The sequence below is a fragment of the Accipiter gentilis genome, chromosome 12, assembly GCF_929443795.1.
Source record: "Accipiter gentilis chromosome 12, bAccGen1.1, whole genome shotgun sequence".
NCBI classification, from domain to species: domain Eukaryota; kingdom Metazoa; phylum Chordata; class Aves; order Accipitriformes; family Accipitridae; genus Astur; species Astur gentilis.
Window position 1 is genome coordinate 3,821,903 of NC_064891.1, and position 26,522 is coordinate 3,848,424.

General features: G+C 38.0%; 1 protein-coding gene across 4 annotated transcripts in view; it reads left to right on the top strand.

Annotated features, from left to right (window-relative positions):
- The window catches only part of CCSER1 (coiled-coil serine rich protein 1), a 715,692-nt gene that overhangs the window by 282,614 nt on the left and 406,556 nt on the right, over window positions 1-26,522 (top strand). For all 4 annotated transcript variants that reach the window (XM_049815128.1, XM_049815129.1, XM_049815131.1 and 1 more), the window contains exon 6: window positions 1,444-1,654. In XM_049815128.1, the coding sequence (XP_049671085.1) occupies window positions 1,444-1,654 (211 nt within the window). The remainder of the gene's footprint in view (window positions 1-1,443; window positions 1,655-26,522) is intronic.

Sequence of the window (26,522 nt, forward strand, 5' to 3'; positions counted from 1 at the left end):
TTAGTAGGAATATGGGTGTCATGTATTGCTGTTACAACCCTTTTGTAATTTAGTAGTAATTAATATACTACATTACACAACGCAGCCACATTCTCAGATTTATTCTCCGTTCAGATTGTCCTTTTTCCCTGCTGGCTGAAGAGAAATAGGTGCAACATTAAAAGCTGTGAATGCTTTCATGCCAAAAAAACCCCTTAGTGTTTTTACTTACCTCCTGTTCCACCCAAATGTAAAGTAATCTCTAAATTATTTTTCTACTATTAAACTTTCGGCTGATTGTGGCTTATTGAATCTATGACCTGTCGATCGTAGAATTACACAGGTGGGAGGGGACCTCTGCAGGTCTTTGTTCCAAGCCCTTGCTCAAAGCAGGTCCAATTAGAGCAGGTTACTCGGGGGCTTGCCCCATCATGTTCTGAATATCTCCAAGGATGGGTATCCGGCATCTCTGAGCCCCTGTTCCTTTGTTTGACCACCCTCATGGTAATAAGCAAGTAAATAAATAAAAGTTCTTATATCTGGTCACAATTTCCTGTATTCCAGCTTCTGTCCATTGCCTTTCATTCTGTTGCTGTGCATGGCTAAGGGTAGCCTGGCTCCATCATCCCTGCACCCTTCCAGTGGGGACATAGCTCTTGTTAGCAATGAGATTCCCTTCACCTTCTATTTGGAAGACTGAGGAAAGCTGGCTTTCCTAGCTCTTCCTCGTTTATTGTGGACTCCATCCCCCTTACCATCTTGTTGGTCTTCGCTGGACTTGCTCCAGCATGGCAGTCATACGTATCTTGCTCTGATATTAAAGGAAGATAGTATGTATGCAGCAAAAGAATGGTATTCTGTTACCTCCAAAGTCCATCAAAATTCCATTGTCTTTAATGGATTCTCAACCACTACTTAAGGTTGTTTTGTTTCATGTTCTGCTTAAATAGCTTCAATGGTAACCAAACTTCAGAGTGAGTACAGATTAATTACATTTCAAATTCCATTTTATAGAATAGCAGGTTCATCTTATGCCACTGGGCCAGCCCAGAAGGCAGTATTTTCTTTGGCTGTTTTCTTTTCTTTTTGAGTTCTAAGTCAAAGCATATGGAAGAACATGATACAGCTTTTGAAAGTGCATGACGGATTCATTTTTTTAGTAAAGCTGAACTGAAATAACCCATAACAGTTTTGCCCATGGGATATTTTGTTTTAAAAAAATTGCTTTCTTTTGAAGGGTGTGGCATAGAGCATGGTTTCAATTTCTGTAGAAAATGGTACATTTATAAATGCATATTTTATTGCTAACACCATATGGCTATATGTACATTATAAAGGCCATTCATGCTAGCAGGCTCAACAAGTGAATGTGTCTTTAAACTCAAAGGAACTAAAAGCCAAAAATTATTTAGTTCTCTTTCTTTTACATATTTCAGAGTTGATCTTTCTGTTTTCTCTTGTAAGGAGCCTATCTCTGAAGCTGTCGAAGGAGGTAGATCAAGGAGAAGCCAGGTACCCTCGTGTTAGCCAGCTGGCTGGCAGCCCATCTGTGGAGTGGCCTTTTACTGGTCTGGAAGAAGGCGGAGGCATTGAATCTTTGCCCTTCAGATTGATGCTGCAAGACTGCACAGCTGTAAAGACATTGCTGCTGAAAATGAAGAGGGTTCTTCAAGAGGTAATCACCCACTCATTTGTTAAATTAATAGATTTCAGCATTAATGAGCTAAGCAGCAGAAAAGGATCAGAAAAGTTTATGGGCTTGATGTGTTTTAATATGTCTTGTCTATCTGGAATTGATGCAGAAGTATAAATAGTAGTACCTCAACATGGTAGAGGTCAGAAAGTTTATACTATAGCAGAATTTAACTGATACTGCCATCTCAGTGTGCAGAGTATAAAGCTTCTCTTGAGCTTTTACCGAAAAGGGGGCAGGGGAGAGGAACTGCTTTAGAGCAAAATAATTTTTTTTTTTTTTTCCTCTAGTATTTTAGAGCTTTTTCAGTTTGCTTTACATTTGTTAATCAGTATGAAGTTGCATGCAATTTATTCAGAGGAGAGATGCAAAGGAAAATTTTTCTTTTAAGTAACAGTACTAAAATGAAAGGTTACTAGCTTAAGTTTGTAAATGATGGCCCAAATCAGATTTCTTAGGCCATTCTAACAGTTTCAAGAGTCCTGGCTTGTCCTGTCCTGCTATATTCTCCTGCTTCTCCCCTGAACTGCTGGTGTTGCTTTGAAAACTTTCTTTTGCATCCAGTTCCCTTTAGGATTTTAGAAGAAATCAAATTATTATTGGGTTTGTGATTTTTTTGACACTTTCCATCTGTGGAGCTTTGATTCAGATACATACTTTACATGAGTTCAGCTTCGTGTTAGTGGACTGCAGTGTGAGTCTTCTTTGAGATCTACAACAAAGATAATTTTTTGTTTGTTTTGTTTTTAATCTATATAGTTCAGAGAACTACAGAATAATTTAGGTTCAGAGGGCTCCCCAGAGGTCCAACACCTCTACTGAAAGCAAGGCCAACTTAGAACAGGTTGCTTAGGTCCCTGTCCGCTTAAGTTTTTGGTACCTTAATGGGGTTTCCACATTGTCTCTGGGCAAGGGTTCCAATATTTGACTACATCATTGTAATTTTTTTCCTAAGATATAATCAGAATTTCCCTTGTTGCAAGTTCATTGTATGATGACGTGCTAGTCACTTAACTGATATGTTTAAATAACAAAATAAGGCTTTGGCAAGTTTGGGATTTTTTACTGCTCACTTCTTGATCATCTGTATCTAAATTAAACTAATAGTTGTCCTGTCTGAGAAGGTTTGTCAAAGGTTTAGCCATGATGGTTATCCATTAGTCCTCCTAAATAGCAAGTTTTTGCTGGATGGCAAGCCTCATGCCTTCCAGATTCTTTCCATTCACTAGAAGCTTTATGTATGCTGTTGGGCTTCTTAATGGACTACTGTTTTGCTGAATCCAGAATTGAAATCATTCATTCTCCATCAGTTCCTGTTTATATAATGTCAGAATACAGAGTGAATTTAAAGGTTCTTGTCCACTGAGAAGGATTTGTAACCCTATTATATATGGAAATAAATAATAAGAATTATAGTATTTCATGACAGAGCAGTTGTAACATTCAGCTGGTAACATTGGCAGCATGCTCTGTAGCTTCTAGTGTGAATAATTCTATGCCTTGCTCAGAAAAGTTCTTTCTTACCATGACAGTAAGCATAAGAATTTTATTTTTAACTTAAGTTCCATTAAACTTGTGTAAGAATCTACTGTGATTTTTTTGTATGGAGATATGTTGTATCTTATAGTACTTCATCTTTAAAAATATTCACCAGGTGATCTCCACAAAAGGAACACAAGGTATTTTGTGAGACTCACTGGAATTTCATGTCCAGTTACTAATACCTCCTTATGTAACTCATATTGATTTATTTTTTCATCGTTCATGATTCAGTCTTTTACTTGTTCCTTTGCACCACATAATTTCCATCTCCCCATCTGACTGTAACACAGTGTGATTCTGTCCTTTTCTTTTTGTCTTGCCTTCCTTGTGAAATCAAAATGGCCTTTTTCTACCTCTACAGTTGGATGTTATATGCGATGCATCTATAGTATATACGTGCTGTCATTTACCTCCCTGTTTTAAAGCACATTTGAGATGGAATATCCTAGTAGTAGTACACATTGTTCTAGTACACAGCTAAACAAAACTCTTACATAGCTAGAATGCAGCAACCAATCTGATGATTATCAAAAACTTTTGCTATGTAGAGTTATTTGTATTTTGTTTTTTAATAAGCGACTTGTATAATATAAGTGATAGAAAAGATAAGGAGAATACTGTAAAATGGTGTGGGAATATCCTTTTTAGTAGCCCTATCTGAGAAACAGCTGTCTGATAGGTAGTGCAATATTCTAGTTCTACTGATCGTAAATACACAGACTATTTCTTAAAACAAAAAATTACTTTTCAAGGTCATTGTTAAACTACACAGTTTTCATATCTCTTAAAGAGTTAAAAAACCTGTCTAATATGCAGTGGGCATCATCCATGGTATAATTACAGGAGAGTGAAAGAGCAGCAGCAACAAAATATTCACAAACAGTCTTTAAAACACATTACAATATTAGGAATTAAACCAAAACCGGAGTATGATTCAAAAGAACTTAAGTAGCTAGTTTGAGCAACCAAAGAGAAGATGACCTTGAAATAGATTACAAATTGGTTTTGGAATGACATACCTCGATTATCTTCAGAAATACAGACATTTAGATATTTATGTCACTTTTAAATTATTAGTGAAAGATTCCAGGAAAATATAATTACATCAAATTGAAATATTGTGTTGAAGAATCTGATAAATAAGTCATCTGAGCATATTTGCTGGGCAGTTTCTATGGAGAAGGTACCCTAATTCCATTGTAACTACATGTAATTTCTTCATCCAAAAATCACTTCCACCCCAACCAATATTATAAATCAAACTCACAACAGTATAGAATTAAAAGACATAAAAGAAAAATTCTTTCCTTACCATGGAATGCTCATCTATTTTTAGATGTAGTCAAACATAGTCTGGCAGGCTTATATGGTATAGAAGTGAAATATTTTATGCCTATAACAGTATAAAATAAGTATAAAATATAAAATATTTATTAAAATGTCACATGTTTTCATTCACTTCAAAAATATAGAAAGCATACAATCTACGTGGGGAAAAATTATACAAGTTGTCAGAAAAAAGCTGCAGTATTTCTGTTTTATAGCTGATGATACTCATAGAAGAAGAAATTACAGTAGTGTATACCTCTATTGAAAAATAACATATTAATTGAGTTAAAATATTAGCCCCATTATTCAATATAATCCTTCTTCTTTAGCACTGAGCACTGCTTCTAAGGAATAATTTAATTATGATCTGCCAAAATGTAATACTAGCTAGTACAATACATTGGATTTTTTTGTTGCAGTTGCTTGTAATTGTAGAATCTAAATGAAAAAACTGCATACAATATATGCTGTACTGTGTAGCAGATTTGTAAAGCTGTGAGTTTAGCTTGTTATTGGTCTTATCATGAAAAGGGAAACTGAAGACATGGCGGTAACTTGCGAGATTGAGAATGTTATTAGGTAATGTATTTAGTAAAAGACTAATGAATGATCATTCAATTAAGAGAATTAATTACCATTTCACTTTCAGTGAAAAAGCCTTGAAAATGTCTACTAATAATTCTTTATAGCTTTGGCCATTCAAGTCTCATAAGGCAGATTGTACCCTAATGTTTTGAGAACCTCACTGAACAAAGCTGAAAAGAGTTTGGAGGACCCTGGCACGTGAGGAAGCTCAGTGATCCACCAGGAATCGGTCCAGAAAGTATATCTGAATCTGTTCTGCAGCTTTTCCTCATGGATGTTCCATTTCTGACAGACAAATCTGCAATACATGGAGTAACCAAGACTTGTGGGCTGCAAAGTTTCATTAAAAAACATTACCAGAGATTAGCAGCATAGGCAGCTGGGTAAAAGCCACTTCAGCATATAAGACAATACAAGCTTGTCTGTGATTTACAGTAGTTTTTGGTATCCCCTTTCTCTCCATCTCACTGATGTTTATTGAACTGTTTTTGTTTTCCTCAAAGTCTACTTGGTGTTTACCTTTTTCTCAGTAATAACTTCTCTCATTAAAAAAAACCAAAAAACCAAAAAACACAAAAACCAAGAAAATGGGTAGTTGGGTGGATGAAATTGATAGGTTCGCCTTCAATGGATTCTTCACTTTTTGACTTCAGGCAGGCATTTCTGCTCTGCACTGGTCTTCAGCTCAGAATCTGTGTCAACTTTTCTCCCCCACATGCTGTGCTGTACTTTCTATATTTTGTTACATTTCTAGCCACTAACTGATTGCGCGTAGTCAATGAGCTTCTAAAAATTAGACTGTAGCTTCTTCCTCACTTACTGCTATAAACAATAATGAATATATAATGCCTCTTTCCCAAACAATGTATGGGCTTTCCTGTACTTTTCCAGATGAGACTGAAATTATTTCTATTAACTTTTTTATGGTTTCAGTTATAGCTAACTGAGGCAATGTCAAAGACTGGCTAATTGAGAGGACATTTAAGAGCTTTGCCTTTGTCGAAATCATTGGTAGAACATTTCAGGCAGAGACATATGAGGAAAACTCATGGTTTTGGTTTTGTGCCTGGCAAGAGAGGGTCTTTACTCTGAAATAAACATAGTGAAAAAATACAGCTATTTTGGAAGGAATCCGTTTAGTCAGTGGTAATGGGTTTTTGTTCAAACTTTAGATGTTGAGCTTGTTGATTAATTTTACTGCATGTCCCAGTAAAAAGAAAATCTTGCCCACATTTAGGCTTATTTCTACAGGTCAAATTTTCCCTGTATTCTTTATGAAATATATAGGTTATCAACTACTAAATTCTACTCTTAGATATTTTTATGGGGCTATCAGAAGTGACCTTACTGGTTGCTAATCCAGAAAATTAAGATATTTTGTATGTATGTTTGTGTAATTTGTAATATCAATTATTCAGTGCATGCCCATGCTTCTTTCACAGCTCTGCAAAACACCATGCAGGCTGTGGAGCTTTAGAAATTGAAGCTAATTGCTATGATTAGCAGTAGGGATAAGTCACTCTGGACATATACTTCATACTGTTTTTACTAATTAATCATTTATTTTACTGAGGGAAATTGCAGCTGTCTGTGGCTGTCATTAAAACTTAATGTATCCAATACAGTGTTTTTAGATTGCACTTGAAAAAATGAGAAATGTGGAAAATTATGTCAAAATCACTGTGAGACTGGCCATGACAGTTGCCTGAGACCTGGGGGACAGAGTGAGACCATTCAATCTGCAATTAGCCTGTCAAGTATCAATGGCTATATTACTTCTCTGTATGCATCTTTCACCTCATCAGTAAAATAAGCATAATTACAGAGTCTTCTTTTATGCTGCACTTGCAAGCTACTAATGGAATGTAGTAAGAGAAAGCTAAGTGTTCTTTGCGATATTTTGTAGACTGATTGCTAAGCAATATGGAATTGGCCTTAAACTATGGGTTATAAAAATATTAAAGCTTTTCCTGCAATCCACTATGAAATGTATTGTTTACTAATATTGTCTGTTAGCCAGTTAGGAAGCAATAGCAAGTTTAATACACTGTGAAATACCGCAGGTTTTCTTCCTTTAAGTAACTTTGTAATTAACCACTGTAGCATTGCTGATTTATTCAACAACTCTGCATTTAATGCAGTCCCTTTTATCAAGTAATTCATGCTGGAAATTGGTAATTCCTTCATTTCATGGTGTGTTGACACTGCATATACCCATAAATTTAAATAACTAATAATAAAAATGTACTAGATTTAGTAATAGGATTTAACTTTATCATATTAAATTGCTTTTTCACTTGGAAATATGCATTGGCATACCCTTGCCCAGCTGCCTGCAAAGAGACTGCAGAACACCCCATTGCACACTTTGTGTGTATTTTCTAGTAACATATCTCAGGGTAACAGAGAATATTGGGAGCTGGTGGATATAATCAGATGTTCTTTTTGGCAGCAAAGATGTTTTATTCTAAGTTTACCAATTATAAAGCATTTAATAAGAACAAGCAAACACAGTGTTTGCTATTTAGCTCGATATTCTCGAGGTACAAGAAAACACTTTTTTCCCCTATATTTTTTAGGCAAGCTGGGTAGGACAAATACCGTCTCCAACATTGTCATCATGTGTGGTGAACTTAGCTGAAATAGGTTGTAATGCTGCAGTTCCAGTCCCAGTCTTATTGCTTAGGTTTCTTAGCTGAATAAGCGGTAGTTCAGATAATTAAAAAAGGTTCTGGAGAACTGTCAGACTATTTTGGTGTGTGCAATAGAGATTTCAGTGTGTTCAACACTTAAAATTTCTCAAGATTGTTAACAGTTGTTTAATAGTACTGGGGAAAACCATTTACCTGGCAGATCAAGGTATGTTCTCCAGTGATTCATTTAGAAGATCTCCTTTGGTAGAAGTTCAGCAGTTTGGGGAAGGGTTAAGAAAAAGGTTGTATATGTCTGTATCTTAGAATCAAATAATCATTTAGGTTGGAAAAGACCTGTAAGATCAAGTGCAACCATAAACCTAACACTGCCACGTCCACCACTAGTCTATGTCCCTAAGCACCACATCTTACATGTCTCTTAAATACCTCCAGAGATGGTGACTCAACTGCTTCCCTGGGCAGCCTGTTCCAATGCTCGAGAACCCTTTTGGTGAAGAAATTTTTCCTCGCATCCAATCTAAACCTCCCTGGCACAACTTGAGGCCATTTCCTCTTGTCCTGTTGTTTGTTCATTGGGAGAAGAGACCCACACCCAAGTTGCTACAACCTCCTTTCAGGTAGCTATGGAGAGCATTAAGGTCTCCCCTCAGCTTCCTTTTCTCTCCAGGCTAAACTACCCCAATTCCCTCAGCCATTCCTCACAAGACTTGTTCTCTAGGCCCTTCACCGGCTTGATTGCTCTTCTTTGGACATACTCCAGCACCTCAATGTCTTTCTTGTAGTGAGGGGCCCAAAACTGAACACAGTATTCAAGGTGCATCCTCACCAGTGCTGATTATAGGGGGACGATTGCTTCCCTGGTCCTGCTGGCCATACTATTTCTGATACAAGCCAGGATGCTGTTGGCCTTTTTGGTGACCTGGGCACACTGCTGGCTCATATTCAGCCGGCTGTCGACCAACGCCCCCAGGTGTTTTTCCGTCGGGCAGCTTTCCAGCCACTCTTCCCCAAGCCTGTAGTGTTGCATGGGGTTGTTGTGACTGAAGTGCAGGACCCAGCACTTGGCCTTGTGGAACCTCATACAATTGGCCTCAGTCCATCCATCCAGCCTGTCCAGATCCCTCTGGAGAGCCTTTCTGCCCTCAAGCAGATCACCGCTCCCACCCAACTTGGTGTTGTCTGCAACCTTACTGAGGGTGCAGTACTCAATCCCCTTGTCCAGATCACTGATGAAAATATTAAACAGAACTGGCCCCAGTACTGAGCTCTGGGGAACACCACTTGTGACCAGCTGCCAACTGGATTTAACTCCATTCACTACCACTCTTGGGGCCTGGCCATCCAGACAGTTTTTTACCCAGCAAAGAGTACACAGCAAGGAGTACACCCACTGAAGCCACGAGCAGTTTCTCCAGAAGAATGCTGTGGGAAACAGTGTCAAAGGCTCTACTCGGGTCTAGGTAGACAACATCCACGGCCTTTTCCTCATCCATTAAGTGGGTCACCTTGTCATAGAGGGAGATCGGTTTAGTCAAGCAGGACCTGCCTTCCATAAACCCATGCTGACTGGGCCTGACCACCTGGTTGTCCTTTATGTGCCGCGTGATGCACTCAAGATGATCCGCTACATAACCTTCCCTGCCACCAAGGTCAGACCAACAGGCCTGTAGTTCTGCAGATCCTCCTTCCAGCCATTGTTGTAGATGGGTGTCATGTTTGCTAACCTCCAGTTGACTGGGACTTCCCTGGTTAGCCAGGACTGCTGATAAATGATGGAAAGGGGCTTGGTGAGCACTTCTACCAGCTCCCTCTGTACCCTTGGGTGGATCCCATCCAGCCCCATAGACATGGGCTTCATTCTGCTCCCTGTCTTCCAGCTCAGGGGGCTGGGTGCCCTGAGAACAACTGGTATTACTATGAAAGACCGAGGCAAAGAAGGCATTAAGTACCTCAGCCTTTTCCTTGCCCTTTGTCACTCTGTTTCCCCCTGCATCCAATAAATGGTGGAGATTCTCCTTAGCCCTCCTTTTCTTGTTAGTGTATTTATAGAAACATTTTTTATTGTCATGGCAGTAGCCAGGGTTAAGTTCTAATTGGGCTTTGGCTCTTCTAATTTTCTCCCTGCATATCCTCATGACATTCTTGTAGTCCTCCTGAGTTGTCTGTCCCTTCTTCCAAAGGTCAGAAACTCCCCCTCCCCTGAGTTCCAGCCAAAGCTCTCTGTTCAGCCAGGCTGGTCTTCTTCACTGTCGGCTCATCTTTCAGCACACTGGAACAGCCTGCTCCTGCGCCTTTAAGATTTCCTTCATGAAGAATGTCCAGCGTTCCTGGACTCCTTTGCCCTTCAGGATCTTTATACTTTACAACAGGTGCTTCTGACAGTGTGTTCATTTGCTGACACTCTATGTTTACTTAATGAGTGTGAGGTTACAGGCTGGCGCTGGCACACAGCGCTGGGGTCCTGCGGAGTCACGCTAATCTCATCTCAACAAAAAGATCTTCGGATGTGATCCAACTCAGTTATCAGTTCCTGTCAATGCCCACACTCATGATGAAGTTCTTTTGCAGGCCATGTTCCGAGCGTTTTTGAGCCATGCTTTGAGATTATCAGTTTCAAATGCACTCATTTTTAATACTGAAAAACGGAAAATTTCTCTCCTCTTTTTATGTTCTGTTTGTTCTGCTGCCGACCTAGTGACTTAATCTTTGTAGGCTACATATGTCTGTGTGCTGCAGCCTTATTGAAACAAGATTCACCATGAAACACGTTGTCCTCCCACATGTGGCGATTATATTGATATATGTGTCTACTCCATATATTCAGAAGGCGAGTGAGTAGCTTCTTTCTTACTTCTCCTGTGGTTGCCTGAATGAAACGTTTTCAGACGACAGTGTGATCTGCTCCAGGTCAGCATGGATTTGTATAACATGTTGCCCCAGCCTCCTCAACAGCCAAGTCTTAACAGCACCTTGCAGAGAAGCATTAAATAGCAACCCCATTAATATGTAGTGTCCCAACATCAGCAGTTCTGTGCAATTGGCTGTGATTAACTTGTGGCTGAAGACCATAAAATTATAACAGCTACAAAAATGAAACCATTTTCCCATTTAGTACTTCCATGGTTTTGATCAGTTGCTGCAGGTCAGTCAGCTAAATCCTAACCCGACACTCTTTCGCAATGGAGCTGATCACACCAATTACATTTTCTGATAAATCTGCAAATACTGAGAAGAGCCTTGCAAAATAATGAGCTAGCAGTGGAAGCAATCCAGAACGTCTGTAAAAGTCTATAGAAGGAATAGATTACACTCAGTTGTTAGAGCTCATGAGTAATTTTGAGCTAAAAGAGACATTTAGTACAGAGGGTAGATGGAAGAGTTCCTGATAAGAAAACGAGTAATACTGCCAGATCTAACAAATTTCCCAATGATTTATCCCATTCTATTTCCAATTGCTTTTTGTTAAAAAGAGTGGGATGAAGATGAGTGCACAACACCCAAGCTGCACTATAATTGAATTTCCTGCAAATTTACTGGGGTTGTAAATATGAAAATACCAACTTGTCAAACAGTTTTGTAACTTGCAAAGGAGCATTTAGTATGAGGCTTATATCTGGTGCCATTGCCTTCAAGCCCAGTAGGTTAAACACCACCACCCCCCCCACACCCCCCCAATATTATCCTCATTTAAATAGTTTCTCAACTCCTGAAGTTTCACAGTCCTGTATTCCAGCCATATTAAGATTTTTGCTTCCTCAGGATAGGTTTCAGATATTTCCTGACATGGAAAAATCACTGGTTATATAGATAAAGCACTAAAACTGATGATACGCAACTGTTGCCATAAATGGATGTACAAGAAGAATAAAAATGTAATAGATAAAAATGTAGGTCTAGTATTCAGGTAGCAGAGTGCCAACCATGCATGTAGTTACCCATTTCAATATTTGCGTTTTTATATGACAATATAGATGATTTGGCAGAATTTAAATTTAATCTCTTAATTATCCCTTACCCTTGATCAGCCAGAATTTATGAAACAAGTGCTAGTGTGGTTGCAGGAGAAATTCTCACAGTTCACAGGATGGATCTTGGCATAGCTCTGGGCTGCGGATATATTTAATGTTTTCTCTGCATAGTGCATGCCATTACTTTGTAGCCCAGGTTATCAGAACAGTGCTGATCATTTTCCTAGTGGAAGAAAGAAAAGATGTGAAAACTGTTGATATAGCATGCTTACATAAATTCATGATTTTGGCCAAAATAATAGTCCTCATTTTGTGCAGTCTGGCTCCATTTTAATTCGTGAAGATGAAGTGATTTTTTTGAAGGGTGACATGATGATTCCCAGTGACAGAAAAGGTAACCTTTTTTTTGAAAAGGATTAGAAATTCACACATCAGGGACATATCCTACACCTGGTTTTGTAATTGTCCAGAGCCAGTTGGTAAACACATCTATTTTTTTTTTTTTTATGAACATGTGGTGTATATAAAGAAATATTGCATATGACTAATAATCTGTATTTCTTTCCTTTGTATACCTTGATATTATAAATACAGCAGTTTTCTGCCTTCAGTCAGAGCCTCGGCTGGGTGTGAAATAGCATAGGTCCATTTAATCCAGCTGGTACTTGATGCCTTCTCAGAAAGCTGCTCTCTTCATCTTCCTCTCTCCTTAGGTTTTCACATTCGTGGTGAGCTCCCCTTACAGAGACAGTAATCGTACAGGTGATTTAGAGCTCATGGATGAAAAATGCAAAGTTAGCTCATACCTAGGAATTAATATTATTTTTTTTATTTAAATTAAAAACTCTCCTCTATATTCAGTCCCGGACTCAATAAAAAATGTTGGGAAGTTGTCAGGTAAAAGCAATATCCTCATTTATGAGCTTAAAAGAGAGGAGTCTTCTTTTTATCAACAGTTCTTATGTCAAATCTGTGTGACGATAATCTAGATGGGAACAAAGATATGTTCAGAAATAATTGATGTTGCCTCAGTAGAAACTGAGCATGTCGTAAAGCAGCTAAGCAAGGATACAGTTTGACAACTTACCTCTTTTAAGCAAGATAGAGATAACTAGAATGAATGGCTAGCCAAGGATCACTTATATTCTAGGATTTTTATTTCTTTTATGTGGCTCAATTTTTCCTATTCCTATTGGACAAATCATTGCTGATTTTTTCTTTATTTTATTTTATTTTTTTTATGTAAGGGAAACAGCTCTTGGGTCACAGCTACAAAATGCCACTATGGAAAAAGAGGGCCAGGTTTCTATTACTTGCCACCCCATGCACAATCTCTTCTAAAAATTGTTCTTCACTTTTGATTTAAACTATGTTATGAATTTAGATCAGTGATGAAATAAATGCTTGAATCTCTGGTGTATAGCCATGCCAGTCTTGCTCATCTGTGTAAGACCTTTACTGCTATTAAACTCCCAGTAATAGCACAGAGGAAGCAAGCAGTGTTTGTGTCAGTCCTTTTGCTATAAGAATGAGCAGTTGTTTTTCTCTCTAGTCCCCAACCCCCTGTGGGGTTAGAAGATTTAGCAGTCTTTTTTTCCATCTAGGCTTTGTGATGCAGCTTTGTATCAGATGATGTCTTAAACTTGTGCTCCGAGCCTGTCTGATACTTTGTTTCTCATGCACAGTGCTATAGAGCAATGATTGCTTTCCAAATAAGACCAGCATGGTGAATGTAGAGAGAGACAGTTTAGTGTGTCTGGACGTTTTATAGATAAAAGATTTAACCAAAATAATCACTTGAAATCACAGTAGTGGAACCTTTACTGATGTGCTCCATCAGAAGGAAGAACTTTATACTCCTTTTGTGTAGGCTACTTTGACATTTAAGCAGAGAGTTAGCTTTTCTGGAGTACTCAAACTGAACATTCAAGGTAAAGTTTAAAATAACCTAGGATAAAAATACTGCTAATCATACTGACTTTTGTAAAAGCAGTCCGCTATCATAAGTATATGCTGGCTAGTTCTCTTCCTTGTTAAAGATCTCTTTCAAAGCTCTTTGAGGCAATGGAGAACTCTGCATTGATGCTAGTGAGCTTTGGATAACTCCCTGAATGAATAAGACAGTGACATCAAAATGAATTTGTATTCATAGTTTCTGTTCGTATGTGGTTGTCATTATAATTTGCATTCTGGTGGTGCCAGACTGCCTTTTTTCATTGTGATTGTATGTGCATGTCTGTGGGTGAACTGTGGGTATATAGCTGTAAATTATTTATCTATTTTTACAATAAATTAGTTAAGATACATGTGGCTTTGTAATATGCACATGAGCATATAGTTCTTACAGATATACCTAAAATAAGCCCACTGTCTCTTGCTAATTACACTGATGGTAGTATGAATTTGCTGCTAAAAACTGAAACCATACTAAAACCCCATTATATAGTTCCAAATAGAAAGTCTTTTTAAAATCTGTGTTTCTTAGACTGTTGTTTAGATACTGCTCTTTCCTACCCAATGTCATTCCATCTGGCATTGAGTTGCTCTTCACAATGGAGTTTTCTAATGAATATGAACTTTTATATCTTTATTTTGAGTTTTGCGATTAATTTCTTTCTTAGTTGTGTCTTTTTTTATTGTGGTGCCATTATGTTTTGACAACGCAGGCTTCATAAGTATATTTTGTGTGGCAGTTTTGCAGGCTATATTTTACCATACAATGTAGTTTGCTCATACAATATTTGACTGTTTATTTGTTTATATATTCATACAAATGAAATTTTTTTACACAACTTAAGCATTTTTCTGTCTATCTCATGGTTTTGGCAGCTTCTTGAACAATTTTTTAGTGCAAAATATAATTGTTTACTACTTATATTCCAGCTTTTCTGGATATATAATTTTGTAGTACTATGTGGATAAATGATTTTTTCCTATTCTAGTCACTTTAGGACTTCCATTGTGTGCAATGTATTTGGCTAGAATTAGTAAGAATTAGCATACAATACTATATGAGTATTAGAATTAGTACACAATATTCTTATCGTTATTTTGATATTATTTAGTTTCCTTCCCACCATATGTTTCCTGTAGAGGATCTTAGAGAGGCATTTTTTAATATTTTGACAGCATTTAAAGATAGAAAAAATTGCATTGCATAAACACCAAGTTTCTGGTGTATCCTTAAGCACACTAGGATGAATTTTGGTAATATAGTATTGTCATAGCATAATAGTATGTTCTCCGTAGTGTTTAAATTGATTCTGTTTATAAGTGATTTTCAGAACTGTGGACAGATAGCTGAAATGCAGTGTGGTCTTACAGATACTACTGAAAAACAACTGAGGTTTTTGTAGTTTGATAGAGTAAGTGTTTTATGGAACGTTTCTATCAGAGCTGGAAGAAGGCACCCTGAGCCTGTAGTGGCAGAATCACCCCAGGTCTTCAAAGCCAGTGCTTGCTTGCATCATTTGCATTTGTTCATGTAGTAGGAACAGGATATAAATGGATATATAGTGGGTCTTCAAGAGCATATTATTCTCATGCTGAATTTTATCTTTTATGATCTCATTTAGTTTTGTCTGTGCTGTGGTTACAATGTAGAGTGTTGTTCCATTTTCTGTGGAATGAAGGTAGAAATGAACCTTTTTGACATGCTGGGAACTGAAAATATGTGTTCTTCTAGAGCTATTTCAATGTGTCAGAATAATCAAAGTGTACATAGCCATAAACTAATTTTTCATTCATATCTTCTTTTTGGGAAATGCAATACTGGCAGTGATAGCTTTATTCATGTGTGTCATTCAGGAAGGCATTCTGTGCAAGTTACACCAAAAAAACCCTTCATTACATCCATCTTGGGTTTAATGTTAAATTGCAAATTCTTGCCATGATCTGGAATATAGCTGCAGAAAGGAGAGGGCATGGAGCAAAGGTGCAAAAATAGGAACAGGAGAAAAGCAGTGAAATGTGAACTAAATGTGCGGAATAGAAATGCTTCGCTGGAAGGGCAGTTGTTTGAGCTAGTCTGGCACCTTGACAGGCCTGCTTCTGTATTGATATTTGCTGAAGCAAGTAATTTATCCTGACAGTAACTTTGCCAGTACTGCAAGAATCCTATTTCACTAAGATTAACACCTTCTCCCTTGTTTCCAAGAACAAATATGCTTTATTTCTTGTTTCTGGATCTTCTTGTCATCTGTCTTACTGGTCTCACTGTGGTTTGTGTGTGTGTGCTTTAGCAAGTGTATTTCATGAACTCAAGAAATAAGATCTAGCAGCTGAGCTTTTTAGCTTTCTTAAGATTTTTGGTTTTGTTTTGTGGGTTTTTTTTAAATTCTATTTTATTTTGACAAGACAGCACTGCATCATGTGAGAGTTCAGCCTCTGGTCTGCTGCCCCAATTACTGCTAGCGTTAAAAGTTTTATCACTTTAGCATATCAAGAACTAGGGTTTTTTTCTCCTTAATTCCTTCTCCTGTTGTAAGACTATGAGCTCCAACTGCAAGAGAAAGGAAGAAGACAAAAACTTGGGGTAGCCATTATTCCAGATGGCTTTTGGAGCAATAATGTGAAATATTCATATACTGCCTGCTGAAATTCTCAAATTATCCTGAAAGTTTAAAAAAACCTCTAAAATGTGTGGAGTTTTTCTTCCTATATTAGGTTTTAAGGCAGAGCTTTATTTAGAGAGGTTTCTGCCCAGCAGAACGCATTGATAGCTTGCAATATTGGCAGGGGAGAGGGCAATGTGTACTGCCAGATACCAGCAAAGAGGCTGCTTGTACCAAAGCACAGTGTTTAGTTTCACACCATGATTGGCAAAGTACCTCTGAAATTAAAATAATGACATTAATGAAAACTGGGCTAAATTTTTAGGTAAACTCAAGCACAAACTGTAGCCTGTGTATTTTTCTGATTTTCATGTGAGCTCATTCCAACAATTCTTAATTTTCACTGAAAACAACAAATCCGAAATCTGCCATTCTTCTCAGTTTCAAATACTAGTATGCTTCATGTCATGGTCTTGCTGCATAAGTAGTCAAATAATCACTAGTGCACTTTTTGCCATGGATACCTGAATTCCAGTTTTCTACCGGAGCTCAACACACAGCAGCTCAGTTGCAGCATGATGTACAGGCTTTAATGAAACAGATGAAGTCAATCTGCAACTTGAATTTACAAGTTGTAAAATAACCAGTGCACAGCAGATGGAGGCACTCCTCACACACTGACCATCTAGAAAGGCCCTCAGAGCCTGCCTCGATCAGCCATTCAAGCTGGACTGTGACATGAAATAATTGGGGTGCTGCACAGCAGTCACTTCTACTGACAAAACCTCCCGCTTCCATTCTTGTATGTAAAGCAAAGGCATGCACTGACTATTCTGGTAACGCGAACTTTTTTCTACATAGACTATCTATCTAGAAAATAATGTTTTTGAAGCAACTTAGATTTCAGTAGCCTTAAATAGTGGACTTACACCGGTGGTTGTGGTAATTTAACTTCTGCTGAAGTAGTTTAAAAGAAAATAATGGCTGTATGAATATACGGTTACATTCATTTAGCTGCTCTCCTGCTAAATGTTTTCTCCTCTCCCCAAAAGTACTTTTTTTAAAAAAGCACTGAAGACCTAGTTTAAATTCTGAGAGCTAGGGATCTCAGCAGCTTGACAGTGTTTTCACATATGAGGCCTCTGTGGGCACCAAGAAGCTTCTGTGTCTCTGTGCAGCACAGATGTATTCTGAGCGGTGCTACGTTTATAACTCCATTCTTTTGCATGCTAACAGAAAATATAGTGCAGTCATCAGTTTTATTTTGAAAGTCTGCCTATTGCAATCGTGTTGTCTTTGACTAGACCATGAAAAGATCCTTGGCTGTGAAAATTAAAAAGCTTTGTTGTTGCTGTTATCGTTTGATTATAGTACAGAAGTGATATGGTACAAGTTAGCTCAGACTAATTCTATTTACAAAATTAATCTATATATCTACCTATAACTAGAATAAATATTGTCATGCTTTAATGTAATCTTAATATTTTCTCAAGCCAAATCAATTCCAAAAGTTAGATGTTTGCAAAGTTAAGTTCATGATGGCTGTGTGGTTCTCACCTGTGCTTCCAATGCACCATTGCATTCCAGACAGCACTTTGGACAAAAGACTCCTTAAACCTGCTTTTAGAAATGTGGCTGATGCTGTTCTTGATCTGCATTTGTCACCTGTGCTTCAAACATTCTTGTTTTAGGTGTTCTGAATATTTGTGAATATTTTGTGAACATTTCAAGATACCAATATTTGCCTTTTATTTTAGTCCATCCAGGGGTGGATTAATTAATAGTAAATTTCTGCTACCATGTATCACTGGCCTCTTGCTCTGCATATGCTTATCACTTTTTGTAATATCCATCTTTCCAGTGTCTATCTGGTATATAAAAAGTCAATTAAAGTCTTTCCATTAACCATAATAGGTGCCAATTGAAAGAAGCCTCCAAAAGAGTCTTTCCATCTCCTTTAAAATAAATTTTACGGGGTTTAATGTAGAATTATAAGCCTTTATTAAGGTGGGTTTTTTCTGTCCTCTAAAAATTGATAGACTACTGTCCAGTTACTATAGAATTTTTTAGGACTTGAAAGACCTATTAAAAACTTAGCATTTTCTGTGGAACCTGTACATTGGCTTTGTTGTGTTTTCACCTTCATTGTTAAAAGACAGAAACAGATTAATCACTAAGGTCATACAGCTCTGTGTTTAGGGCACATACATGCTTGTATGCCTAATCGTAGTACACCTTGTAAAAACTTTACAGTTTTTAGGTTTTGCAAGCCACATGGCCAAAACATTCACATAGTTTTGTATACAAATAGCAATGTCGATTGCTTTCAAAGACAAAACTGAAGCGAATTTGAAGTGCATGCATGCATATAGAACAACTTTTGGAAGTAGAAGGAAGGTTGTCTTAAGTTCCAGTAAAAGTGAGATAAACCCCGGTGTATATATTCTGAATTAATATCTAGTTTCAAATGAACTCATACCTTTAGGCCCAATCGTCAGGAATTTTAGTACTACCTGAAAAATTTGCAGTTGTTTATTTGTATTTGTATACTGTTAGTTTTTTTAATAGAGTGGCTTAATCATATGCTGATTATAAGAAGCAATAGATCTAGGAAGAAGAGGCAAACACAGCCTTGGAAAGAAGGAAGAAAACTGTATAGCATGCAGAAAATGAAAGGCTTCTCAGATTACCTGAGATTACCTCTGAGCTAATTTCTTGGTGGGGATAGATATTTTATTTTTTTTTTAAATGAAATATGTTTGTGTGGGAGATGAACAAGTTGTGTAAAACTTCTAAGAGGCATTTTTACGTAGACAGTTTTACACGCTTAGCAGCTGTTAAACTATGTCCACTGTTAAATGCCTTCAGGGAGCAGGAGCAGTTGTTTTAGAAACAATACATAGAATGGCAAGAGCTTGGTGATTTATTCTGCCGAGCTGCTGCTACTTTCTGTTTCAAAACTTCTAGCAAACGTTTCCTGTAGTCTTAGTTTTTCATTCTGAAAAAGATAGAAACCCAGGAGATTTTAATCTGGTGCTTTCTCATTCTCTCATATAAAATAGTTTTTGCTCTATACCAAGACTATAGCAGATGAATTGCTATAGTATCAGTCTTTTAGCATGTGTCAACACAAGGAGCAGCTGGTAACTGCTCTTCTTAGAGGAAGCCTAAGGAAGAAATGATGTTTCATTTCCTGCCGTGCTCTTCTTTTGGGCAAGGGAAGATCAGGAAAGAGAAGGGAACTAGTACAGTCCTTCAAAGAGGGAATCTCATTTCCTTCCTTGTGCCTGTTCCGCTGTGCTGACTGCAAGTCAGGAAAAGTAAACCTCTGCCTTCTCTTGATGTATAGCTTCAACACCTCTATAACAGGAAGGGACAATCCACTGGGCAGTCACCAACGGAGTCATTAGACCAAAGCAATTTCTGGGTAGGACAAGTAAGGTTGGACGAGTAAGGAATTTATTATTCTACATGGCTGAGAGCACATCAGCAAATTCTGAACTCCTTCTGCAGTTTCCATGTACTAAAAAGCCTTTTCAAATTAAGCAACTGTCATGGTTTAACCCCAGCCAGCAACTAAGCACCACGCAGCCACTCACTCACTCCCCCTGACCCAGTGGGATGGGGGAGAAAATGGGGAAAAGCAGTAAAACTCGTGGGTTGAGATAAGAACAGTTTAATAGAACAGAAAAGAAGAAACTAATAATGATAATGGTAACGCTAATAAAATGACAACAGCAATAATAAAAGGACTGGAATGTACAAATGATGCGCAGGGCAATTGCTCACCACCCGCCGACCGACACCCAGCCAGTCCCTGAGCAGCGATTCCCCACCCCCACTTCCCAGTTCCTATACGAGATGGGACGTCCCATGGTATGGAATACCCCTTTGGCCAGTTTGGGTCAGCTGCCCTGACTGTGTTCTGTGCCAACTTCTTGTGCCCCTCCAGCCTTCTTGCTGGCTGGGCATGAGAAGCTGAAAAATCCTTGACTTTAGTCTAAACACTACTGAGCAACAACTGAAAACATCAGTGTGTTATCAACATTCTTTGCATACTGAACTCAAAACATAGCACTGTACCAGCTACTAGGAAGACAGTTAACTCTATCCCAGCTGAAACCAGGACAGCAACATTTACCAACATTTTGCAAACACATAGAACAAGAAAGACTGCTTTTTGAGTTTACCTTTGAATGTAATATAAATATGCATATGTGTTTTACAGTGCCTCTGTGAATGATCTCATATTTGTCACATACAGGTTTAGCTTTAAATTTTGAAGAATACATGAGCTAGAAAGTAGATGTTTCTTCCTACAAGGAGGGCTAGTGTTTATGAGCCACGTATGTCAAGCCTTTTCAAATGGCGAACTTGTTTCCTGCCTGATGCTCACACAGACGTTTTCTGGTACTTAGAAGTGCATTTGCAGATTGCAGAGCCAAGCAAGTTTCACAGCATGACAGACCAAACTCTAAACACTGTTACTGAACGTAGGGGGAAGATGAAATTATCCTTTTTAAAAGTTCTGTCAGTCATTATACATGATGGCAAGCTTCAACTTTAAATTGAAACTTAGTGGAATAAAAATAGCTGGGAATAAAATTAAAACATAATATAGTGAATCTAACCTCTTTACATGGAATACTACTTTTTAAAAGTTATAAGGAAAAACCCAGAGGTGGCAAAATATATCATTTTCAGTCTGGAGAAAGATTGATAGCCTTAAAATGTGTCTTACCATGCCAAAAATAATCTTTATGCTAATGGACAGTCCTTATAATATTGTCTATAGATAATTAGAAATTATGAAAGAGGGCAGGAGACCTTGAGTTCACATTAATAAAGTAGTACAGTGAGGGAGGATAGAGAATAGCTAATATGTACTGCTGTCTGGCAGACAATATGAAAGGATATTTAATTTTGATACTAAATCAAAATTGTGGTAGGAAATGGAAGACAAACTTCTTTCCTTCCTAAAATAAGGATAAAATTAGATCTTCTTCAGCTGTTTTTAATGGTAGGTTCAAGAATAGTAAAGGCTCTTCTTATAGCTGCTTCCCTCACTGAGAAGAGTCTCCCAGAGATGTAGGGACATTTGCGTTTGGTTTTGACTATCATAGATGGTACTTTCCATTTATCAGAGAGAATGGAGAGGAAAGAGAATGTTATAGGCACTGGGCAGGAGTGGTAAGGTGTGGGCAATGGAAAATTAAATATATCCATCAGTATCAGACTATAAGGAATAGGAACCACCCTTCCTGGAGCAGTTTGCTAATATGTACACGGGAAGGAAATGAGAATACAAGAACTATAAGAGATTTTTCTGAAGCGATATTAAGGTCTAATAGGAATGGTGGAACCATTTGTTTATATTCAGACATAGTATGCTGAATTCTCAGAAACACAATGTTGGGGGTAGTAGTGTGTGTCCTCAAGCTTTCTTGTGTGATTTCTTTAAGGAAAAAACAACTTCTTATAAGATTGAGTGACAATGGCATTTTGAGTTCATCCATCTGTGAGAAATGCTATGCCAGCGCTGCTTTCGGTCTGTGGTCTTGCTGGAACTCTGACAGGTTTGTGTGGAATTACCCTGGTTTGCTGTAGCCAAGAATATACAAACTTGAACAAACACCGTGGTGATTCAGCCACCTTCAATTTCTTCTGGAAATCCAGAGCTTCCACTGGTGTCTGGAGCATATGTGGGCCCTGCATGTATGTGTATAAGGACTGAAGGGGGAGTGTGAGCGAGATGAGATTTTTGTGCTCTATGTTCATAATTCCATACACAGCAGGAAGTAAAAAATGAACAGATGAAGACAAAGGCATGATGAATAATGTAATATAAGACTCAGTAAGGATTATTCTTTTTGATTAGCTATTCTTAAGGTTTCTCCTGAAGGTCAGCAGTGTCGTAGTTTCCCATGTTGTTTCAGTTTTGATTGAGAGCTTTCTAGTTGCATCTCCCAAGGTGGCAAAACCTCATTCCATGTTCAGGGTGTTTTAGGGGAAGAACCCTGTCTTCCCACAAAGGTTCTTGCAGACTTCTACCTTATCATAAACTGCACTCTTTGAAGTTATGTACACTAGCAAGGCATTAGGTAAATATTTTTAAATACTGAAAGGGCTTGATTCAGTTCCTTTACTGTAGATGTTGAATACCATTTGATATGCTTTATGGTAATCTCATCTACCTTCTAGTTCCAGCTCTTGAAGAGCATGGGTCTCCTATAGGTCCTATGTCATATCTATTGGCCTATGCATATGACTTAAATACCTTAGGATATCTCAGAGATACTTACATTTAGGCAACTGAACTGCTCCCAGAATCTCAAATCAGAAACCAGACAGGTCAAGACAACTGCCACCTACCATGTTCAAATTTTTGTAGGACTGTAGAGAGTAACAGAATATAAAGCTGGAGTAATGTTTCCTCTAAATGTGTTTGCTGCAGTAGAGCTACTCACATGGAGGCATGTGTTCTATTTTCCATATTAAAAAAAAAGAGATAATTGTTTTCCTTTATGCTACTTTCATTGTTGCAGCCTTGGAAAGGTCTTGAACAGGCATTAAAACAAACAAACAAAAAACACCCTGCCCCCCATAAGTAAAAGAATCAAATCCAGTTTATGTGGAAGTCTCCTTACTTTTTAGAAAAGAAAACCTAAATCTCCATTTTTCAGCATTGTTAAGCATGCAGTAAAATAATGCAGTTACAAGACCTAATGGCAGTATCAAGCCCACACAGCTTGGCTCTATCTTTCAGAAGAAACTTTTCATGTGAGACAAGAATGACACTAAAATAGTACATCTAACAGCACCATCAGTGCTTTTCTGCTAGGTTTAATCTCTGAAGTTGTGGGCTGTTGCTTATGAAGCTCAAATTTCAGCTAAGAGTGTGTATTACATTTAGTGAGCTCTTTGATTTCATTACAAGGTGTAGGTCTGCTGCATTTCTCTGACTGCACAATCCACCTGCCTTTGCAGAGAGCACTCCCACGGGAATCAGAGTGTTCATATGATGATGAAAAATTAAACCTTCCGTTTGATGCTCCTTTTATTGAGGCTCTGCAAGAAGATGTTAAAATACCTTCCGTGTAATAGGCAGCTGGAGTAAAGTATTATCTATCAGCGTGGGCATAATGATTTATGTGAATACATATTTATCACTGTATCTGGTGACAAGCTCCAGTGAAGCTCAGAGTGTTCCTCGTGGTTACCCAAGGAGTGTTGTTGTTATATTTCCGATAGACTTTTACGCTTTTTGGGTTTTTTTTTTTGTCTAACACTTATTTTTATTCGTTTCTCTGTACACCAAGTGAAGGAGTACTACTCTTACCCAGTTAATCCTCCTTTCTGTGTAGGAGACATAACCTCCTCAGAGCAGCTGTCTACGCACCTAAAAATACAAACCCGTCTAAAAGAACTGTCAACACCGAACTGGAAAGGAGCAGTCATAGGATACATCTGCAGTGCAGTGGCTGCAGCTTGTGTATATGCAACAGAGCTTGTTTTAAACTTGAAGTAGCTCGTAATGTAGCTGCCACACCATTAAGCATAACATGAGCTTCAAAAGCTGCCAGAGACTTTGAATGGGCTCTAAGGCAGCCTTAGTGCCGACATGAAATTCGGGCTGCTTCAGCCTCCTTGCTGGCAGTGCCCAGATTAGCTTGTCGAATGCTGGGGGTGGAGGTGTCCTGGTGTCCTGCTGAGCGACAGTGATTTCAGTACAGCCTTCCCTACGGCTTCAATGCTGTATTGTCTTAAGGAACGTCCCTTTTCATTTTTGGAAAGAAATATGGAAGTGAATTATACAAACTCATTGGAGTTGTTTCAGTTATGTTATTTTTATCCGTGCTGAATGGCGTTACTCGCAATGCAGCAGCTGCTTCCCACCTCACGTTGGTTTGTGTTTCTGCAGAACTCTGGCAATGTATTTTGCCAATTCCTCCTCTCTCAGAATTTTTTTTTTTTTTTTTTTTTTTTTTTTTTTTGCAAAGAACATTAAGCCTACTAGATTTTAAGTTGGGCAGACTGCTGTTAACGATTTCTTATGTATTGGTACTAAGGTCTTTTTAATGTTCTTTTTTATAAACTCTTCAGCCTCTGAAACTATTAATTTTGTAATGAGTGAATTGCCTCATTGTTTCTTTCTGAGGCAACAGTGTTGCCCCAGCTGTATGATCTTTTCAGGATATTCCCAAAGAAAAAAAAAAAAAAAAAGATTAGCAACAAGGTCAAAAATCCTCCAGGATTTCCCACTAGCTATTACATTCATCATGTGCAGCTCTCTGGTGGCCTCTTGGCCTCACTAATTGCCTGTAGTGCAAAGTAATTTTATGCCTAAAATAGCTTATATGCCTCTAGCTTGAGTGAAGGCCAGAAACCAGGCCAAAAGTTATAACTGATAAATCTGAACAAAATTCAAGCTGGTGAAGAAGTAAAATGGCTTGTCCCATCTTCTGCCTGTCACATCTGAAACTCCTGTCTTTCTTCCTTTCTTTTCTTAAGATGAGTTAGTGGTTTTAAACCAACCAGTTTGCACTCTGCAAAGGCTCATGGTTCCCCAGCTGCTGTCTGTGAACTGGGATGCGTTTGTGTTTCTGAGTGCTAGTACCATCCAGACGGAGCCAGGGGCGACCTTCCCTCCTCCAGGTACCACAGCTTAGCTAGTAAGCATCAGACCATGATGTACAACCTACTAATGTATTATTCTTAAGAGACTGAAGACTGGTATGTCTCCTGAGAAAGTTCTCCGTTTCAGAATGCTCTGCTTCCCTGAACAGTAAGGAAAACTAGATTCATGCCATACAAATAGGCTATTAGGTAGTGTGAATCCACATCATACCTTCTGTCTGTACATACATGGACACACAGATACCCACATGTGCTCTGTCACTCACTCCTATTCCTTAGTCAACATGTAAGGCATCACTTTTGTTTGGCAATGATTTTTCACAGTGTTTAAAAGCATTAAAAGAAATTAAGCGTCCTGGTTTTCATTGTATTTTACTAATAAAGAAACAAGTGCGGACCGCCAACAGTCTTCCTTTCTAATTTCCTCTTCCTTTCCCATCTCTTTCCCATTGCCTTGTGGCTACCTGGGAGGAATTTACAGTCTAAGGAGTAACACTTACTGTAGTGATGCAGATTATGGGGTTTCCCTTAATTCAGGTCAATCCCTGAAGTAATTTTGTTGCCTTTTTTTTTTTTTTTTTTTTTTTTTTTATTCCTTCTAAAACTAGACCTCACAGCTCATACTATCCATGTAGGCAAGATGGATATCCTGAACAGTTTATTTTTTAATATTTTGGGATATTAGCTCCTGGAAGATAATAGTGTTTTCCCATAAATCAAGTCAAATTGGAGGCATTCGGCAATGACATTTCCCTGTGTATGTGTATAGAAAAGCTTTTTTTATCTTCCATCTGGATGCTGTAGGTATAAATTACTACAAATTAGAAGATGCTGTGTTTCTCTGATGGCATCTTTTATTCTAGATCCTGAAAAATAAGTATAATTTTCACTCATTTTTACTGTTATGCCAGGATATCACATCTTTTCTACTAAACAGGGCTTGTCTGCTGAAATGAAGGATGCATTTTATGTTCAGCTTGCCAGAGTGCCCTTCACTATCATTCAGTGTGACATAATAATAGCTTGGATGTCTTTTGCTTTGCCTACACCATTTGCAGTATGGGAAAATTAAGAAATCATGGTTTTAGTGTTGCTTGTCAAGAAGTCCTGAAACTGTCTCTTATTTTATACCTTCACTTTTCATCTTGAGAACAACAGAGTCCTTGTGTAGTCACTTAGTTTACTAAAAGAACAAAAATGTTTTACATCTTGAGTGAAAGTGTGGCATAAAATAGCATTTAGAAAAATGCCAACAAAGCTTTTTAAATAGAAGAAGGTCTAAAATAACGTATAGGTTTTTCATGTTAAAGAAGGCTTCAGTGTGAGTTGTCTTAATTATAATTTAGGAGTCTCCAACAGTTTGGTAGTGTAGAATTTGGATTCTGAAAGAGCAGACATAGTTCAGTGGTGGTTTATATTTACTATCCAAGAGGATGTGCTAACTTTTTTCTAGTTTTACGGGATGTGTAAGTCTAGACTCTCAGCAGCTGCTGGTAAACTCACATTGTCTGCCTCGCAGTCCCCCAAGTACCTCTCCTCTTGCTTTGCCTTTTAAAGCTCTCTGCTCACTTAGTCTTTCTAA